This window comes from Taeniopygia guttata, chromosome 5 (genome assembly GCF_048771995.1).
Source record: "Taeniopygia guttata chromosome 5, bTaeGut7.mat, whole genome shotgun sequence".
NCBI classification, from domain to species: Eukaryota; Metazoa; Chordata; class Aves; order Passeriformes; family Estrildidae; genus Taeniopygia; species Taeniopygia guttata.
Genome location: NC_133030.1, coordinates 26,015,436 through 26,036,678, shown reverse-complemented (window position 1 = coordinate 26,036,678; position 21,243 = coordinate 26,015,436). Strand labels below are relative to the sequence as shown.

At 36.7% G+C, this 21,243-nt stretch overlaps 1 protein-coding gene across 1 annotated transcript in view; it reads right to left on the bottom strand.

Annotated features, from left to right (window-relative positions):
• MYBPC3 (myosin binding protein C3) overlaps window positions 1-20,921 on the bottom strand; it is a 60,443-nt gene extending 39,522 nt beyond the window's left edge. Inside the window, exons 1-9 of the mRNA XM_072929942.1 lie at window positions 20,769-20,921; window positions 11,823-12,089; window positions 9,786-9,881; window positions 9,472-9,558; window positions 9,185-9,333; window positions 8,150-8,267; window positions 6,767-6,815; window positions 5,536-5,580; window positions 3,223-3,279 (exon numbers count right to left, since the gene is read on the bottom strand). Coding sequence (XP_072786043.1) covers window positions 3,223-3,279; window positions 5,536-5,580; window positions 6,767-6,815; window positions 8,150-8,267; window positions 9,185-9,333; window positions 9,472-9,558; window positions 9,786-9,881; window positions 11,823-12,089; window positions 20,769-20,793 — 893 coding nt within the window. The 5' untranslated portion in view covers window positions 20,794-20,921. The remainder of the gene's footprint in view (window positions 1-3,222; window positions 3,280-5,535; window positions 5,581-6,766; window positions 6,816-8,149; window positions 8,268-9,184; window positions 9,334-9,471; window positions 9,559-9,785; window positions 9,882-11,822; window positions 12,090-20,768) is intronic.
• Window positions 20,922-21,243: the final 322 nt, after the last annotated feature.

The window sequence follows — 21,243 nt, the reverse complement described above, 5'->3', positions numbered from 1 at the left end:
TTATAGGCTTGTCTGTATATACACACTTTATATGTGAAAATTTACGGGTAGGACTATTCATGGAGATTTCAGAAATGTTTTGTGTGAGTTATTTCTAAGTACATAATGAGAAAAATCTTCCAATTTCAAAGGAGTTCCAAAGGAATCTAATATCTTTCACGACTGAGAAGACCTCACTAGTTTTTGCTTTAGCTTTCCCATTACTCAGTGTCATCCCATTGTTTTATCTTGCAATAGTGTTCTGGTGTATGTAATATAAGAAGTTTGAACATAGGAAAGAATATTGTCTCTTACTAGTAAATACTAATTTTTTTAAAAATTAAAATAAAATACTTTTGAGTTTCATGCAAAATGGGACTAAAAGCTAGAGTTTGTAATTTCTGTTTAACTGAGTTCTGAAAATAGAAAGAAGAAAATGTTTGCCTTTGAGCAAAGTTTTCCCATCCCAGCACTCCTTTTCACTATTTTGCATTTGTTGAAATATTCTCTTTGATCCCAGAAAGAAACAGAGTTTGCCCAGAGAAGCTGTACTTCTCCACTACCAAAAGAAACTAAGCAGTGTATGAAAAGTAATAGGGCACTTGGACTCATGAGGTTTCTCCCACTCCTCTGTTCTTCTCCCTGATGCTGGGGATCCTTATTCACAGAGATCACCTCATAGGTTAGCTATGCTCTTGGGGGCATCAAGATGCAGCTCAGTGAACCTGCTGTAAATGGAATATGCAGCTGGTATGTTTTAAACATATGTGGAGGGGTTAAAAATAGTTTTGTACATCCCAGAAATGGTTCCTTCCTATCCAGTTACTGTCAACTGATTGGACTCTGTCAGCTGTCACCTCCTTCAAGGTCTCTGCTCACTATCCCATTTAATAGTCCTGTGACAGCTGTTCCCTTCCTCTTCCCAATGACCTCTCCTTGGCCCATGACATCTGTATGTCAACACCAGTTAATTAAATTACAGTGATAGGAGATACAGTGTCAAATGAAGCTCTTTATTATAGTGAAGCTATTTATTATAGAATGATCATTACCTGTGGATTGAGGGACACTTGTAAAATGGTGTAAGAAAGCAGAAATGGTAAAAGAATAATTCTTGATTCTGTTTGAATCTGCATAGCTCTTGAGAGTTCCCCAGCATGAGATCCCTTTTCCTGTTCTATTTCAATGAAGAATTATTTCATTCCATTATGAGATTTTATGTCTATCTGTTCTCATTAATATAAGTGGTCTTCAACCTGAGGTGTGCAAAGCCTGAAGAGTCCACTAATTACTTCTGAAGTGGCTGTGAAAAACAACTAGGAGCAGTGAATTTATGTTCTTAAATTCACTAGGCAGAGATTTGTAATTCAAGAAATGGCAGAAACACTGTTAAAAAGCAGTGAAATTGATAAGCTTCTTTTAATAAATTATATTTGTAGCCTAACAAATAATAGTTAAATCAATAAATTTAATATTTCTGTAAATACTTAAGATTGTTACTGCTGTTTTGAGTTTGATTACTGCTCAAAACTAATTATGAGAGCAAAAGAGAAAGGCACAAGGAGAGGGGCTCTTAGTACTCAGCACCTCATTCAAGCTGAAGACCCTATATGCAATTATGCAAATATTTTCATGCTTGCTTTCATGTATTTAAAATTTGATAAAGAAGATAAGCTATTGCTTTATGCCTTACATCTTCTATGGAAACTAGAGATTGCTTATAACAACTTGGGCTCATGCTGGAACAAGAAACTTAGATATCAATGTCAGCTATAGAAAGTTTGATAGGTGTCTTTTCTGTCTGATCTGTCTGTCCCCCTGAAGTGTTCTGCTTTTGGTGTCACTGCTAAGCCAGGATTCACCCATGGACAGATGCCCTGCATGGAGTGTAACACAGGGGTTTGTGCACATGTGGCCTTGTTTGCCCCACTGAAGTTTGAGTGAATTAGCCTGTGGCTGTTATGACTTTATTGCTTTCTGCAGGGAGTTATTTCACATGTCAGCATGATCCTGTACTCTTTGTGAGGATAAAACAGTTTTTATAAATAGTGATACCGCTACCTGAGCAGAGAGTAAACACAGATTCACAACACTCATCCAAGTAGTTGATTGTGGAAACTTAAACTAAGAAAGTTTAGACTTCCAAAACATGAATCTAAGTGACAAGTTTTTATAGTAGTTTCAAGTGCTGGAAAGACAAACTGAGTGGCCAGGGTCAGTGAACAGAAAGAAGCAAGCAAATAGGCAACAATATTATGCAAATGATTTTTCTGATTCTAAATACTGTGACAACAGGAATACAAAACAGCAGGTCATTGAGAAAATCTGGAAATTCAAGGAAATTTTAGAACTGGTTGTATGAAAGAAAGTAATGGTAAAAGCCAAAGGATGTTCAGAGAAATACATTGATTGTATGAAATTGTCTTAATTTTAACCTTAGAACTGTTTAAAAGAATTTCTGTCTCAGAAATTAGCAGACAACAATTGTCTTTCGCACTATTTTTTCCATGTTCTACACGTAAAGACGACAAAGATGCATGCATTATTCCAAACCAAAGGGTTCTTATATTCAGTCTGACCCATGCATTTATAATAGAATTAAATAGAAAGCTTACTCTCTGTTGGCAACAGTGGAATCCAAAACATTCAGATTAACAGTTTGGTAAAAAGAGAAGAGCATAAGTAAACAGGTTATGAAAACAGATACAACAAAGAAAGATGAGAATTAGAGAAGAAATTACAGGGGGGAAAAAAGTGAAAGTAAAAGTAACAGAAAGAAATGCCAATTACAGTTGGAAGAGTAAAACATATTTGTCATATTTATGCAAAATAGAATATCTATATAATAGTTGAACAGTGCAATAGTTTACATTTAGGTATCTAATAAAAAAATATTGGTTCTTAATAAGGCAGCATTATAAATAGGTATTTTAATGCCCGCCCTTGCTCCCATGAAAAAGGCTGCTGGAAACCTGAATCCAAGAGTTTTCTATCTTGGGAAAGATAATTTCTTTTCTTTTTTTCTTTTTATTTTTTCTCCGATATAAACCGAGCAGAAATGCAGCAAATGCTGTGTATTTCAGGAAGTAACCATAATTGCCTATCATGCTTTTTCCATTTAGAGCTGCTTTAGGAAAATGACAAGGATTCTGAGTTTGTGAACAGAACTTATTCCAGTTCTGTTGTTTCAGAGTCGTTCAACAGAAGCTTTATTTCTCTAAGTCTATGGATTTTTTTACTCACCTTTTTTTCAGTAGAGAGCTGAAATTAAACTCTGCCCCATCATCATGTCCCTCGGTACTGTACAGGTATAGAAAAGCCATAATTAGTTTCAGAAGGAAAAGGGAATAGCTTGTGAGACTATAACATTATACAGATGACATATTTTTGTAGAGAAGTAGTAGATGGGTTTATAATGAATTAGAATGTGCATTGACATGGAAGGTGACTTAATTAGGCTCTGTGTTCATACTAATTTGCATTTAGGTTTAAAAATAAATGTAATGAAATTATATTTTTTTTCTGTGCTGATTGAGCAGGAAATTCTACAGGTTATTAATTTGGTCATCATATTGATTTGGAATGTATTCATTATCATCCGTAATAGGTGTTGCAGAAGCTTCCCCCTTTCCTCTGTCTTTTAGTAATGTGGATATTGCTTACAGTTGGGACAGTATTAATCAAGATTTGTGGAATGCCTCACAGTCTAAAATCACTGGTTTTACCCTTAGTATTATCCCAGCTGTAATTGTTTCTCGAGGTTCATTGTGTTACCAGGATTCATTACACTGAAAAAAAAGGTATAGCATCATTGGTGCTTGGGAGAGTTGAAGGAGGAATCCTGTGATCTGGCTTTCAGCCTGAGATGAGGTTCAATAGGCCTTTGCTCAACAAGCATCATGACAAGCAATGTTGTGATGAGATGGTCTGAGAAAACAAGAAGCACCAGGCAGGAGTTTTTTGAGTGTAGTTCCACCTGTTGCATATGGTAAACTCAGATGGAATGAACAATGTTATTTTTGGTGTTCTGAATCCAGTAGGTTTTACCTGTGCTTCTGAACATTTGTAATATTGACCTACTCTGGAAATAGCATAAAGTCACTACAATCTCTTCTTTAGATTTAATTCCTAAAAAAAGGGTCATCTTTGCATTCAGATGGGATTTAGAAAGCCCAAATGTATTTTCTTCATCTCAACCAGTCTACTATCATCAATGGCCAGCTGCTCTTTAACATCTCTGTTGTCTTGAGTGCAAGAATCTGGTGATTCCATCTCACAGCATTCATATTCTTCCAGAAGCAACACCTTGCATTTAATTCTTGTTTCATAGGCAGAATTTTTTCTTTCCAGCTGTACTGGTGGTAGCTGTAGACCATAATGCTGCTTCTGTCCACACACAGTCCTAATTGCCTCAGAAAAAAACAGTCTGTCTATGGAATGTAAATCAAAGTGTTGGGAAAACTCAGTATTTCAAGAACAAGAAGTTTTAGAAGAAAACAGCCTAAACAAAAAAATGATGAGCATTTTAGAGGTACTGTTAAAAAATAAAACAGAAACAAGTGCCAAGTTTCTTGTGCTGCTGGACAATATAAGGTTAAACAACAATTTAGAGTCTGTGTAATTTGAAATATGCTGTGAGAAGAGATCTTTTCTCTAAGAAAATGCTGTTTTCATATCTTTGGTTACTTTCAGAATAGTACAGTACTGGAAAGGGTAATTTCCTGGGCATAAGGCTCAAACAGAGAAGTGTGGTTTTGGCCTTACTTTCACAAGAATTTGCATATTTGCAGGCATAAAATGTACATAAAAATAACTATTGTAATCAGAAATTTGGAAAGGATTTTCTGTGATCATATATTCAGTAAATCAGATCTACAGCTGGGAGAATAACTATTCACCTTATTGTTTCACAAGTGGTAGTTAAAGTTTCAGGAAAGACCAGCAATCAAGGTTTAGCTTTTTGAAGAATAAGACTAGTAATTGCTTTAACATGCATATAGTTAAGTCTAATCTCAGAATTCCTGTTTTTGCTATAGTAGAAAACATTAGGAGCAAAACGCAGAGAGTGAAAATTTTAATGATAATATGATGAGTGTGCTAAGAAACAACAGTTTTTAAGTTGTGTGTTGGTACATTTTTGTGAGCAACAACAATTTTAGCCAAAATGTGCTCAGCAGATAGGAAAGCACGTAATTCAGAGGGCAGACATGCATATAATTTAAAGTTACTTTTTTTCTTCTGACAAGGGTGAGAAGATGCCACTTGCCAAACACATGCATGTTCTCTAGATGAATCTGCCTCTCACTGATCTACCAAGCTACTCTTTTCTTTATCTGTTTTTATCTATCCTTTTATATTCTTATCTTTTAATTTTTCTTTTTTTTGTCTTACATTACTTCTTATTCGTATGTATAAATACTATACATTATAAACAGTGATTTCTTTGAAATTTAAGCTTCACCTTAATTCTGTGGGGTTGTTTTTTTCTTTTCCTAAGCAGAGAGAGACAGTTCATTGTAAGACTTAAGTTTGTCTGCTGACACAGTCAGTGACTACCTGAGAAAGGCTGAAGTCATCCGTCTCCCCCCTCCTGCTAGGCTCCTGAGTGGGGGTATCAAAGACACAGCTTCAGATTTAAACAGTTCCATTCAAAATCTGGCTTCATTTTTACAGGAGAAACTGCCATTTTGAATAGCCTGAAGCTGCTCACGCTGCACTCCCTTCGAACTGATTCAGAATTCTTTTAATTGTGCTGACAAGAAGAGAAACTCTCCTTTCACTGCAGTGCAATAACACAATGCAGTTATGCACTGAGCGGCCACTGTGTTACAGTGAGGCTGGTGAGCTACCTACAGATGGACTTAACTGTAGATAAATTCTGCTAGCCTTGTTTAATTCTTTGGGATAAATGTTAGAAAAATTCTCATATAAATATGGGACTCAGAGAGATACTCAAAGAGTTGCCACAGATGATTTGTGTCCTATAGAAAAATAGATGTCGGAATATTCTTGGTCTACTTTTCAAAAATACATATAAAAATTAAAATAGAAACTTACTTATTATTACATGAAGGAAAAAGAGAGCACATAATAATGTCTAACACTAAAAAAAATCCAGCCAATTTTGTGAATCTTACTAATAGAAGGGAGCATTATTCCATTAAGAGAGATATCAGTTCGGAAAGTATTAAAGATGGGGGGAGGCTGGCCTTTTCAACACCAGTCTTTAATATCTAAGACTACCTGAGTTTTCACCACTCACAATATCATTGTCATCATTCAATTAATATAGATATAGAACATGAAAACAGATACAATCAAAATGCTTGCAGGAATGTTATCAGTTATATGCTCCTTACAGAGCTCGCACCCAACTCCACCCTCCTTGTTTAGAAAATGTTTGTACTAAGGTACATGTAATTCCTCAAGCCAGACAAAGTCAAGACCAACACCCCACAGTATCTTTTCCATCTCTATTGGTCTATATCTGGAGTGCTCTTTACAGGCCTGGAAAAAAGGTGCTGAAGTTCTTGTTACAATTGTACACATTATGGATTGCCTAATTGAAGGCAAGCTTGATTACTACGCTAGTACAATGTCCAAGCTCTCTTAGGTGATTTCCAGGAGTTGTATAGTATTTTAATAGCAGAAATATTTTCTTAGTAGACATCTGTATCTTTGTGTTTGTTTGTACAACAGCTTTGCTTTTTGCTATTTTAATCTGGGAAAGTAATGAATTCCACAAGGATGTGCAACCTGATCTAGACAGGTTTCTGTGCATACTCACGTGCGGCGGAAGGCAGCTCGAATGTCCAAGTCTCCACTTACAGGTGCTTCTGATGTGACAAAAAGTAACAAAGGAAAATGGGAAAGCAAGTCAACAAAATGCAAAAATACACTGCTATTTCTAAAGCTTTGCTTTGCCGACATTTTTAGAAATAAATTTTTATATTGTTAATTGTGATTAATTGCATACTGAAAGATTAACGCATCATCTTTAAACATGTAGCCTTCACTAATTAGCTTTCAACATCCAGTGGTTTTTTTGTTAACTTTTTTCTGCCTCATGTTTCATAATGACCTGGAGCCTGGATCTTATCTCTTGCTTGTCAATTCTCCTGCTGCAAAATTTTAATTTAAATAGGGTCTTCACAGAGTATTTAAACCCTAATGAGAATATAACTGGACATAAACTGAATACTGTTATTATTAATAAATTATAATCTATCCTCTGACAGCACAGGTAAATTCCTGGAACTATGTAGAGAGGTACAGAAACGTAATTGAGGATGTTGTATAGAGAGAATTTTATTATATTATTGGTATAAATTGGTGTGCTGCTGCTGCTGCTAGGAGAAAAACTGTTCTCAGTTGCTGCTTCTAAGTCTTATGAGTTCCTATCTAGTGAAACTATAAAAATTAACACTGCTGATCAAGTAACATAATGAATTTTTATCTTTACATTAGGTTCACTGGTAGCTGGATACAAGTTAATGTTGCAGTCCCTTCAACAGAATTGCTGAAACCAGAAATGGTCCAAATATCCAGCTCTTTCAGGTCTCTTATTCTCATGCCTATACTCTTTTACTTAAAGTTTTCCACACTCAAGGCAAATTGATGTTGAAACATACTTCCTTTTCAATTTTTATAAACTTTTCAGTATAGCATTTGTGAGGGTGGCACCATGCATTAAGTAAAATGAGTCATCTGCTCTTAAACAATTTTAAGAGACAATTTATATATCTTCCTTTATATAGGAAGGAAAAATGAATTGACAATAGTGTCACACGTCTAAATCTATTTTTTTCAAATATCCATTTTTTGTACTGAACTTTTGCCAAAATAAGAATGAACTTATCTTCTATTCTAGGGGAATTAAACATCATGAAAGAATGAATCTGAAACCAGAATAAAGTCAGAGAAAAGGTGGGCAGTTTTGTTTCTTTGTGTGTGCTTTCTTTAAAAGCATCACAGTTCTGACTAGAGTGACAACCAAGTAGTATTTCTAATGATCCCAATCCCATTCTCCTCTCTGGATCTTCAGGTCTATACTTCAGGTCTATGCTTATCTAAGTAACCATTATGTACCAGAAAGAATTGTTGGTGGACAGGAAAAAAAAATACAGGGGCAGGAAGATAAAAAAAAATAGATGGAATGAATCCACCTTACCATTGACTGTCAGGCTGAAATTAGAGCTATCAAACTTGTCCTTGGTAGACACCTCACATCTGTACCCTCCTGCAAAAGTCATGTTTGCTTCTATGATTTCCATTTCAAAGGTGTACACCTAGAAGAGACATCAATGATACAATAATTAAGTTAGAAAATGAAATGGTGAAAGAGAAGGACTATATGGACAGAAATAGACAAAGGATGAATTACGTCTTTGTGTCCTTTTAGAACTAAGAATCTTGCGAGTGTCCAACTCATTACTGTAACAAAAAATTACCTATAATCCCCAATTCAGTAGAAAGAGCTGAAGACTGCTGTCAGTACAGGTATTCCTGAGGATACAAAGGTGCATTAGCAAACTATGCTGGGACATACACTAATTGCATGTGCACTGGAAACAGGAATAAAGCTTTCACCAAGCAGTTTTAGCCTCTTCCCAGAACTTATGCAGAACATGCCAGAATTCAGCAAAAGGAGTGGCTAATGTGAGCGAGCCTGTCCACTTTCATCCAGGAGAGGGTGGTAGTGGCTCGTGTACCACAGAGGAAACAAAGTCGTGGTACAGACTCGTATTCCTGCTCAGGTGCCTTTGGACAAATTTCTGGTAAAAAATGTGTCTTACTCAGCTACGCTAAACATTCTAGACAATCCAAGAGAGCAACGAATTCCAGCACTAATAGTAGAATGATTGACCTATTAAGACCAAGATAGACAATGCTTAAATAGCTGTCTAATTGTTTTCTCCAAGTTTTTGGAGAGGAAGATGAAGGGAATCCTGCAGCAGAAAGTGCAAAACTACTCCCCCAGTCCTCCAGAAGTTTTTTCATTTCACCATAGATAAAGATTGCAAGAGTCTGTATGTAAAGATTGTCTCTTGTCTCTGTGGTCGAAACACAGACTTCTGTGGATAAGTATGGCCCTGTGTGTTGCTTTGGGTACCTTAACATCAAAACAGTCCTATTTTAGTTTATATTTTCCTCAGATTAAAGATTAGTACCTAGAAGACTGAGAAGTCTATTCTGCCAATTGTACCTTGGTATTTCGATCATAACTGTCATGTAGCTGCAGATGTTTCCCCACTTTGCTTCCCAGGTCCATCCACTTTCCTTTGAACCATTTCACTGATGGCTTCTTCAGCAGGCTCTCACCTGCAACTTTGGCAGTGAATGTGATATTTCCACCTTGCAGGAGAAGTAGATTAAAGTAAGATTATCAGTTATGTTTATGTGTTGTATCACTGCTATCACCCTGTACTTGGAGAAGTAATAGTCAAGCAACAGGTACAGTGCACAAACTTCACTTGACTAACATGCACTCACCAACAGTAACTTCTCCATCCTGTGGTCGTGCCACAAAGAGTCCAATGGGGTCCAGAGGTTCTTCTGGTTGTGTTTCAGCAGATGAAACTGAAATAAACATCATAATTACTATTTAGATTTTTTTGCATCAAACTATATAGTGAGCTAGTTAATTAATTTAAAAACTTGTCAGTAGATTTATTCTGCCTCTGAGATTCTTATTGTTTATGATCTGCTTTCATTTACTGTCTTTATCTCACACTAAGGAGTTCCTGTGAATATTCTTCCCTTCTGCTAATAAACCAGACTTGATGTCAATGTTAATTTTCTATTACCTTCTGTGTTTTGGCTGCTTTCTGCTGGTGGAGCAGGTGACTCTGAGGCAGCTGGGGCTGGAACAGTTTCTGCAGGGGTGACTGTCTCACTCTTTTCTGGAAATGAATGTAAGCCAAGATTAGAGAAAGTCTATTTCCTCTTTCTTTTTGAAGAAATTTTGCAAAAGAACAGCCTTTAATATATTTTAGGAAATGCAGAGAAATTAGCTGTTGTTTCCTAGAGCTTAAGGATGTGCTGAAAGCAGAAGGGGCCCACTGAAGCCGGATGATGAGGCTTTTTCTTTTGCTGAGCTCAGAAAGAACTGATGCCTGCTTTTTAAAATTCTGTAGTCTTGATGTGTAGAAACTTGTCAGGTGATGAATAATGCTATTAGTTGTTGCAAATGTCAGTAAATGAAAGTAACTACTGTCAGTTTCTGAACAGAAAAGGTAATGAAAAAATGATGTAATTATTGTATTTGTAAACAGTTTTCTTATTAATGAGATTTTGTTTAACAATGCTGCTGGAATGTAATGTTCTAAAGGCTATTGTTGTGTGCAACTTGGAAAAAGCTCTAGACACTGCTAGTAAACAATATAGACAAAGTATTTTAAAAATCCATCTGTAATATCTTCCCCTGGCTTATGGAAGTTTGTATCCTCTCAATTAAACCATGATCTCAGAGACAAATTTAGGCAAATGCATTTGGCACAATGGAGAAGACAGAATTGTCTGAAAATGGAGTAGGAGTGAGCAACTGGAGCAGATGGAGGGAGGTAGAATTTCTTGAAATAGATCAGTTGCAGCAAGATATTTTTTCTCTGTAGGTAATGGAGCCACTTCCAAATAATAACGGGCAATCCAGTTACTCTGTAACATTACATACTCTACTCCACTATGCTCCATAGCATTATTTGCAAGTTTTCTGCCTATAGCAGCCTCTACATGGAACTAACCTGAAAGACAATGAGAAAAATATAATGAGGACAATATGGACCAGTTTGCTTTCAGGATGAGCTAGTCAGCAGGACCATATTTCTGCATGCTCTGAGAGCAGTCAAGTTGTTCTAATCCATACCAGGATTTCCCTTTACACATAATCTGTCATGTCCTGTCTTTGCATATGGAACAGGACATCTTGAATCATGTTAAACACTCCTCCATTTCTTTTCAGCTGACCAGAAGGTCTCAAAAGGTCTCATCATGTTGCTAGAACAAACAGGGATAGCAAAGAAAAGGAAGTGACATAAACAATGTGAGTTTGAGGCTTTTCACCAAGTTGAAAACCAAAAAGTCAAATACCAGAAGTGGTAAATGGATACAATTTCAGAGGGGGAAAAGGGATCTGGAAGGTCAAAATGTATCAAAAAATGAGTGATTTCATCTATGCTAAGCATCTTCAGATGCTTTTTCACGAGAAAATTCCAGGGAATTTGACACTTTAAATTTATTCCCAGGAAAAGCCTGGGAAAGTTTTTGAAACTTCCATGTAACTGGTCTTTTAATGTGTTCAAAGGTAGTAATAATGGGAGATACACACATAATACAAAGGTTACTTTTCATATTCAAACCCTTCTTGAAATACGCATTTTTGGTAGCAGGAGATTTGGGGAATGTATGAGCTTCTAGAAACATTACAGTAAAACTTGTCAATTGTTACAAGTTTGTATTTAAATTAAATTATTATAAGAAAATTTCAGTCCTAAGACTAGGCATCTTAGTTGAGGTCAGGGTGAGAGTTAGATTAGCTTTGCTTTGCTTTTCAGTAGTTAAGTGTAAAATCTTGACAGAATTCTAAAGGTGTACATTGACATTTCCCCTATGATCTCTTCTCTGTGGACTTCTGACATCTGGAAAGAGGTGTTTTAGCCACTGGAAATGTATTCCTCAGCTTAATATGAATTAGCAGCTTCAAATAATTGGGCAAAACAGATGTGTTACTGGTAGAGAAATTTTACAATGTTATAATAAGCTAATTTCCATGGGCTTTATCTGTGAAGGTTGCATGTGGGACTGGAAATACTGATTAAACCAGAATTGCATAGGAAATTATGTACCTGGTTCCTTGACCTTGAGTTCAAATTTGACCTTGGAACTTCCAGCTATTACAGCATATGTCACATCATCTTCTTTTCCTACATTATTGATTGTCAGTGAATGCTTGTTGCCTTCTGTCTTGATGACATATTTTTCACTTTCAGTAATTTCTGTGCCAGCTCGCTGCCATTTCACCTTGATGCCAGATTTTTCTGTCTCTGCTTCAAACACAGCTGTGTTTCCGGCTGTCACCTCTGTTGTCTTTGGCTTCTTGGTAAATGCAGAAACTAAAAAAAAAGAGAGAGGGCTCACTAAAATCTGTTTTGCAGTTGTGGCATATCTGGTGTAGTCAGCTGTTGTGGCTCCAGCAGCTGTCTCCTTTCTCTCCCATCTGCCCATGCAAGTTATAAATTACAACACTTTACACAGAGAAGTCGTGGAATTGTCTTTGAGTTTATCAAGTTCTGTGTCTCACTGAGATGTCACATCTCCTCCACAATGTCATGAAATAAAGTGGAATGGATAGGAAAATCACCTCACTTTCTGTCTTCCTCTTTCTTTTTCCCCATATTGAACTCTGATTTTTTCATAAGTGAATGTTTTGGTCTATGACAAGACAGCATGGAATATATTCTTACATATCTAGCTGTCTACATTAATTTGCCATGCACTTTCATCTAGAATTATTAATTTTGTCCTAACAGCTGCTTAGGACAGTTGTTACAGAGGATCAGGATCTGTCCTTCCACAACACTTTGTGCAGTAGCCTGTGCCCTAATACACCACAAGGAATTAATGGTTCATCCTTAGTCCTTCTGTTTTGACTGATCAAGGCTTTAGTGGAAAGGAATTCACATTCCTATCGTGACCCTTGTAATTCCATTCCAGCTAAAATGATATCAATTTTTTGTATTCAGAAGTTTACTTCAGCATTAAAGTTGCACTTGCCTACATGACACTCTACAACAATTAGTTTTCTAATTATTTTCAAGATGTAGATTAAAATATTTTCTCCATGTGTCAAGAAACCCTTAGGAAGCTTATAAGGAGAATTAATGACGTTATTAATATATAGGCTGAACAAGTGTAAACCAAATGATGTTTTAATTCATATGCAATCGAAGTACCACAGCAGAGAGGAAACTGTAAACAAGCAATGTATCATGATTTTGATCCATGAGTATCTTTATCTCACTCAAGATTAGGTTTTAGTAAAGTAACTTGTTTTACTATTTTCTTTAACCTGTTTTATTTATTTATTTATATTTCTTCATCTTTATTTTGAATCAAGTTTTTCATGTCATGCTCATTCTTTTTGTCTTAATGAAACCTGTTATCATTTGCTAATTGCCACGAGCTATTTTCATACGTAAAAATACCAGCAATTAACATTCTGATTCATACACTGCATGGTTTTTTGTGCATTATTTTGTCATCTTTCTATTGACTCACCACTGTATAACTACATTTTTATAAAATACTAGTCATTTTATCACATCTAATTTTATCAGTCACCTCTGTGGGAAATTGTCTATGGCCCTACTCCTCTGGCTGACACAAGAACTCTTCCAAACAACACAACAACAGTTATAATTAGCTTTGAACTTTTAGTTCTGCTTTATAAAAATGAAAGGAACATGGCATGAAAATGTTTTGAAAGGAAGAGCTTATATTCATGTTCAAACAAGAGCTTTAGTTCATGTAAATGGTATATTATTAATAATGCCATCTATTATTTTTATAAAATCTCTATTTTTGTAGCATGTCTTCAGACTGCATAATTTAGTTAACCTTAGTGGAGTTATATCTGCAAGGATTTAATCTGATGGCCTTTAGTCTTTAGTCATAACGCAATTCATGCTTCTTGCATTGTTTTGCAAGGATTTGAACCTTCTTAAGCATCAGTTAAAATATCAGCTACAAACACTTTTAGAATTTAGTAAAGACTGAATTTTGCTTTTCTTCATTATATAAAAACCAAAATTACATTTTTTTCAATTTCTTTTTCTTTCCCCCCCCCCCCCACTGTTTTCTGATGAAAACAATTTTAGTTTTCAATGAGCCTAGAAAAGCCTTGACTTACCTCCTATTTTAGTCTTCTGCATACTTTCCTTCCCTTTTAAAAGTGTGGGAAATTTCCCCTGGGAGTGGAACGTTCCTGCATGCTTGTAATTGAGGTTTTTTCAAATCTGGTGCAATAGTTCTTTTAAAATATAGTGCTTTGTAGAATATGGGACTGTGTACTGTAGTGTCCTACAGCGGGCTGCCTGTTACCAGCTGCACACCTTTTGATACTGTACTGCACTTCTGTAAATAACACAGCAGGGCAGGGTGTGCATTGGTGCAGTGTTTCCTAAATAATAGCAGGAGAGTTACTGTACACATCAGGCTGGGCATGCAGGACAAAACACCTGGAAAGGTGGCCAGGCTGCTGCACAGTGGGGAGACAGGTCAGTTCTGGTACCCACTCCACTACTGACTAGATGGCTCTTTTCCCTATGATTCTACAAACAAAGCAGCAAAGAGGCATGTTTTCAGTCTTTGAATGCTATTATCATCACTCTTCTATTTAAGCACAAAAGAATCTATAAATATATTAATTACCTAACAGCAAAGTGATTTGTAAAGGTTCCAGCCTACAGTGTTGGGGTTTCATGACACGCATACTTGGAAATAACTCTGATCTGCTGCACACCCTGTAAAGTGATTAGATTTCTTACATTTGCTTTGTAGATGACTCAACAAGAACAAAATTATTGGTGAGAACACAGTGAGAAATCTCTACCCTACATAAGATTTCTGGCTTTAAGAAATCTAAACACATGTGCAGAGGTTTATGAGTAAGACTCCTTGTATTCCCTCCTTTCCCTTTGTCCTGCCAAAAGACTCAGTTCCAGCTTAAAACAATTGCGAATATTTCTGGTAAGTACAGAATTGGAAAAGTCCAAAATCCCCCATGAGAGCAAAGGCCTGCAAGGACAGTTGTTGTGTATCCACTTTTTCACTGGTAAAGGAGACTTGAGTTTTAATTGAGTCTTTTTCTAATATTTGAGATTCAGTCAGGGGCAGTGTCCAGAGTGGCTTCTCTCTATCCAGCTGTATTCTCTTTCATCTTTCACTGCTCTTTCTGCAAAGGAAAACTAAAGATCTAGGGCTGGTGATTTTACAGGAAATTACTTTGCTGCAGAAGAGAGATTGAACAAATATGTGAAGAGAATACAGTATTTTTCCCTTTTGGGGAAAAAAAGGGGCTGCTCAACAGGATGAAGAGTTCAGTTATTCCCCACCCCTTCCTTGCTGCTGCTACTTCAAGTAATGTGTAAATCCAAGCTGACCAGAGGTTTTCTTTTTCTCATGCAGTTGTACCAATCCAATTCAGGTGTTTCCTCATTAGGAATACTCCTAAACAGCACTATCTAAAACTTCTGGTCTGTCCTGAGAACGATACTTCTGCCTGCTTTTATCAGAAACACATTCCTCATCTGACAATCTCTCTCACTTCAGTGTTTGGCTTCTACTCAGATACATATCTCTGAGTTCTATAGATCCATCCCATACTCTAAAGACCCTTGATTATAACAACCACCATAAGGCTGTGGAAAACCCAGTGACTGTGACACATCTTGTGTGATGTTGTGTCAGATGCTTTCCTGTGTTTATCCAGGCTCCAGGTGCCCATGCAGTTAGGTGCCATAGGGCTGGGGCATCTGATGTCCTCTGCTGCCCAGTGTGTTAACTCTGATTCCTGAGATGTTCTGACCCAGCCAGCACAGGGGGAGGGAAAGGTGACATCAGTACTAGCACACCATGGCACTTCTGGAGAGAGCAGGGAGCCATGTGAGTTACCAGTGCTGATGAAGACAGAGTGTTGAAGGTATTCTGTGTGTTTAGTGGGGATGGAATTGGTGTTGCTTTGGGGTTTTAATGGAGGAAGAGAAGAGGGATGTGAAGCTAATAAAAGAAAATGAGCCTAGGGCCACTTTGTACTAACCCATTTTTCAGCACTTCACCTCTCATAACCCAGGCTTTCCTAATCACTTCTAGCTTCCATAATGCAAACACACTCACATAACTTCTGAGTAACATAAACCAGCAAATTTTACCCCAGGCAGAAGAGGAAACAGCTGTATGTGGTCTGCAGTTATCTTGCAGAAACTTTTTGGTGGTTAAGGCTGCAGCAGCCAGAACTTGCATCTTCTAAAACTCTGGAAACACCTGAAGATGTACACATCAGCCATAACACTATATATGTTACACAAATTACAGCTTAATTGGTCAGTAATGAAAACCTCTGTTTGGAGATCTGTCATCAGATTGTATTTTGAAAATTTACTAGCAGATCTTTCAGTCAGGAGGATGAAGAAAAATAAAAAAACATTTGCTTTGGGCCAAATTAAACTAGAATGAAATAATTTCAGTTCTAAATCTAATTTTCTGTAGTAGTCACCTAAATAAAAGAATAAAACTAGTATTCTGCCTCATTCTGCCACCATTTATTAAATCTTCATACTAGCACCTTCAGCAATGTCCTTCTAACATCTATCACCAAACAAGTTTACTATTATGATTCAGGTCTTTTTCATACCCTCTATGCAAACCCCCAAAAATGGCTAAGCTACTACCAGGTTTTCTATCTATTGTACAAATAATGTTTCCTTTACTCTCTTGTTGAAATATCTATTTACTGGGCTTTTGTTTTATGAGTGTTTTGAGGCAGAGACTGTATTCCTGTTGTCTTTGTACAGCATTAAATTGTTAGTAGGTAGCTGCTAAGTACTGTTGTATCTCTAAAAGGAATAAAAATTACTATTAGAAGCTAGAAGAGCAATTCTTATTTTATTATTGTCAGAAAAAATGGAGGTAAGGTGTATATTAAAATAATGTTCAAATTACCCAAGTAATTTCATTTGCTATCAACATTCCCTAAATAATCTGGCTTAGAGTCACAAGCATCAGTTGAAAACCTATTCCTGAAATACTGGAATTTCAAAGTATGTGTGAACTATGTGAAATGAAAGTGAGCAAGAAATGTGTTTTCTACAAGAGTGAGTGTTTTTAACTATATAGAGTGGTACAAGAGAATGTGTGTTAGATTACATTTTCAGATTATATTTCTGCCTTTTGGAAATAAAATCTGTTAAAGGTATAAATTCTTGAGGAGAATCTAATGTATCTAGTTGAATGCAGATGCTAGAAACTACAGCAGAAATTTGTAATGAGTGAAATTAGACAAAATAATCACAGCTGAGTTATCTTACTGCACATTCTCTCTATTTGGTGTTAACATATGTATTGGTCAATATATTTTAATAATATCACAAAAGCAGCATTAGCTTTTGGAATTCTTTAATTTGTTAAGACTTCATGTTGAAAATTGATCTTTTCTTACACTTGGCATCTAGTTTTGCTTCTATATCATTTGCTCTTCCATTGAGTTAAAAGCCAAACAGGATAAGCCAAGTTCAGTAATGGAGCTTGTAAATTCCTTTCTGTGGAACTATATAAAGATGCTGCACATTCCTCAGTCAGGACCTAAGTGGCTTCTTGCAATTACAAGCTTAATCATTCCATGATCCAAAAGCTATTGAAAGCCTCAATCTTATCATTCCTTGCCTACTTCAGCAGCTGAGATTGCAAATTCCTGCAACATGAGCAACAGGCAAGGAATAGTTTCACTAATCAGTCACCTCTCTCTCTCTGCATCCATCACACTTTCTGAAAAAGGGGGATAGTAGTGTTCAGCTTGGTTTGAATCTTAACTTACAAAAGAGAAAACTATGTCTGTATGAATTTAGGGTTTTTTTCTGCATTCCTGTGGTGCAAAGAACTTTGTTGTGCTAGATATGTGCAAATGTGAAAGAATGAGCTCATAATCAAACTAAAATTCTGCAGTTTTCTTTTTTTTTAATTATGGAAGCCTCTGTGTACTTACAAGTTATTTGTAAATTCTTGATGAAATTTCCTAATCAGAACTGCAAAATCTAGACTCCCCAATCTATAAAATATGTGAGTAAAAGCTGACAGATTTTCAGAGAAGGTGAGTAATATAGACTTCTCCTTTTCCAGCTATAATAATACACACACTTCCCATTAAGTCCCATTTATCTACTAAATTTGGTTTTTTAAAAGTCAACTATTTCCTCCTAATGTCAAAAATATTGTTAGGGAAATGGTTGGGGTTTGTTTAACATTTCTGAATTTTCAGAACAAAAAAATGATCAAAATTTCCAAAGATAAACTATGAAGAGTTTAAATCAAAGGGAAGAACGTGAAGTTTCTGCAACAGAATCCTGTAAAAAGTGGTGATTTTCAAAGTTTGATTGTTTGCTCTGACACTAAACTCTTACAGGTCTTATACATTCTGTTGCTCTTGTGGATGGTGTAGATTTTCTAGAATGCAAAGACAATTCTTCTGGCATTCTTGAAATAAGTCGGGGAGTGCTTTACCCTGAAGTATTTTAGTTGGGCAGTTGAAAGTTAAAGAATATCTGTTGGAAAATCTACTTCACCACACCATTTTAAGTTTAATGGTTTATTCAATGATTTTTAGTTTTTTGGTGGGAATTTTTTGGGGGTTTTGTTTATTTAGTTTTTTGGGTGGGTTTTGTTGTTGTTGTTGTTGTTGGTTTCCTTTTATGTGTTAAAAGCCCTGTAAAAACGGCAGATATAAGCAGAATATTTCTGGTCATTCTTTGACATGAAGAAATTTCTTTTGCCTATACACCAGATGCACAAATTTCAGTAATACAGACTAGGGACTTCTTTGGGCTCTTTAGTAATCAAACTATATGGTGTGTGAAAGGCAGGAATTGTGATTTATCCAAGTATGAATTGCCCAGTGCTTATTTGGCCCTCCTGAGATGGTGCTCAGCATTATCCCATCTTGAAATGGCTTGAACTGTATAAACAACATGAAATAGAAAACCAAAGGGATTAGTGTCTCCTGGGAGACTGAGAAGATCCTCTCTAAAAGTTGTGGGGCATGTGACTGGTTCTGTCTCGGTCAGAGTGAGTAACAAGAGCTTTTCCTCCCCCTGCTGTGATAATCCCAGTGTTTGGTCTAGTTTGTTCATAAGAACTGCGTAGGACTAGTGATGTTAGACACCTGTTAGATTTCTCTGGAGAAATAAGTTGGAATAGAATTTCTCTTCACCATTAGCCAGCAAAAGTGGGCATCTTCACAAACAGAGACACTGCCTCTCACCCACAGAGAATGAAAATTTTAATTAAAAGGCAGTTAAACAATTAGAAATCAGAAGTCATAATGCCAAGGTGTCACTGTCAAATTTTGCCTACTCTATTGTATTTATTTTTGTCTGCATTCCCAACAATGAGACATTTCAATAAAACCTAAAAGTCATATCATTTAAAAGCAGAATATGAGTAGGATTTTCTCAATTTTGGAGTGATTACTGAACCTTTGCAGCTTATATTTTATGTATACAATTACAGGATCTAATATATATTTCTTTTTTATATACAAACCTACTTAGAAATGGTAGCCTTATGAACATGAAATTATGTTATATTTGTAATACAATGGTAGGGTTGCTGACACCGCTGTTGTTTTAGGGTTATCATACAGAGGGAACACAAAGAATCTTGTTGGAGTCAATCATGCTTTGGTGCTTTGCAGGCTGTAATGGGGGAGTCTCTGGGTGTGTAGTAGATCTGCCTCTGGCAGTGGCTGATTTCAAATATTTTGGTCAAATGAAGGTTCTTAGCAAGTTCTTTTGTGTGACCATAGGAGATTGTCTCACTGGCCAAACTGAGAGGAGACCAATGCCTCCTCAGGTCTTTGCAAAGAACAAAGGCCATTATTAATAAATCTCTACAGCTGTCACTGGCTAACTCTGGAAACTGCACATGATTAAAACATGTGCACCTTGTATTGCACATTCAGGTAGTGGCGATTCTGGGTGTGCACTGGCATCAATGAAGTGACAGCTCTAAAGTGGAGAATCCCAGATTTAGTACAGGTTTCTCCAGGCCTGACTATTGAATATGTTTACAGTTGACAAACAATCATAAATTCATATTTTGTCAGCTTTTTTTTCCAAACTTGTGGATGCAAAGTACTCCTGAGATGTCTTCCTCTGCAGCTGTCCTGAAGTTAAGTGCCTCTTCCTTTTCTTCCCAGGCTCTCTTCCTCCTCAAAACACCAGATCCATTGCATCTTGTACCCTGTTCTAGGCCTCCTCTATGTGGGCAGCATCTGAGTGATTCCTTATTTGAAGATTTTTAATTAAAATTTTCATAAATCTGAAATACTTTTCTGGCATTTTTCTATGTGGCTCTGTGACCTTGGTTTCCTGAAAAGGGCTAGTTATCTTCTGGCTCAAGGGGAAAGGATGAAGAAGGGCAAGGGAAAAGAAATTGCATGTATTCTTCACAGTACAAGGAGACAGCCTTTTTTCCCCTAGAGTTCTATTCTCAATGGTTGAAAGAAATAGAAAGAATAAACTCTGACCAGGTACTGTTTGCTTTCATTTTCACAGAGATTTCATTCACAGTAAATACCATCAAATTTTGGCAATAATTCTTCTACAAATTGTCAGGGGAAAGAAAACCCCAAACCCAAAATAAGAGCAGGAGAGGTTTATACTATTTAAGTGTCCAAGAGAGACACTACAAGCCTTTATTTATTTTTTTTTCCGAGTCTAAAGGTGACTAGGAAAGGAAAAAAGAAATTAAACACATCTGAGAATTAAATGCATTTCACCTCTATTTTTTCCTCATCCAAAGTCTCTTGAGAAAATCCTGTGGCTGAGGTTATCAAAGCAGTTAGTGATTTCTCTTCAAGATCACTCAATATCTCTTACATTTATAACTTAATAAAATAAAATTTCCTTTTCCTGTCTATTTATTTTTTCCTTTGAGACATCTCATTTCTCTAGAATGCATAATCTACTCACACTTTTCCTGTCAAGCTGTTCTTAGTTTTGTCTGTCAATTATGATCCTTACCTGTTTTCTTTACAGGCTCTGGCATCTTCACTTTGTTTCTGGTGGAGCTCCCAGCCACATCTAGGAAGCAGGCTATGAATCACATAGGAATGTGACTGCAGGGCTTTTGAGACCCCCTAAAGAAGCACTGGATGGAAGCCCCCATCCTGCTCCTCCCCTCGATCCCCCCCTGTTGTCGACTAAGGCACCTTATCAGCAGCGGGACACACTTGACAGGCGACATCAGCTGGGCTAAATATAGCCAAGTTCCAGGAGCCAGGGAGCTCAGGCCACCCAAGAGTGGCTACCACGGATCTGTTGCTATAAACCAGAGCACAGTGTGATGCTGCACATGCGTGCAGTGCATTTTCTAGCTCCAGGCATGTATTGCTCCAGCACTGCCACGTTTATAGCACATGCAGCAAACTAGATCTGATGGTTACATCTCCTGTGTGGTGGTACCTGCTTAGTCTAAGTGTGCACTTGCTTACGTTCT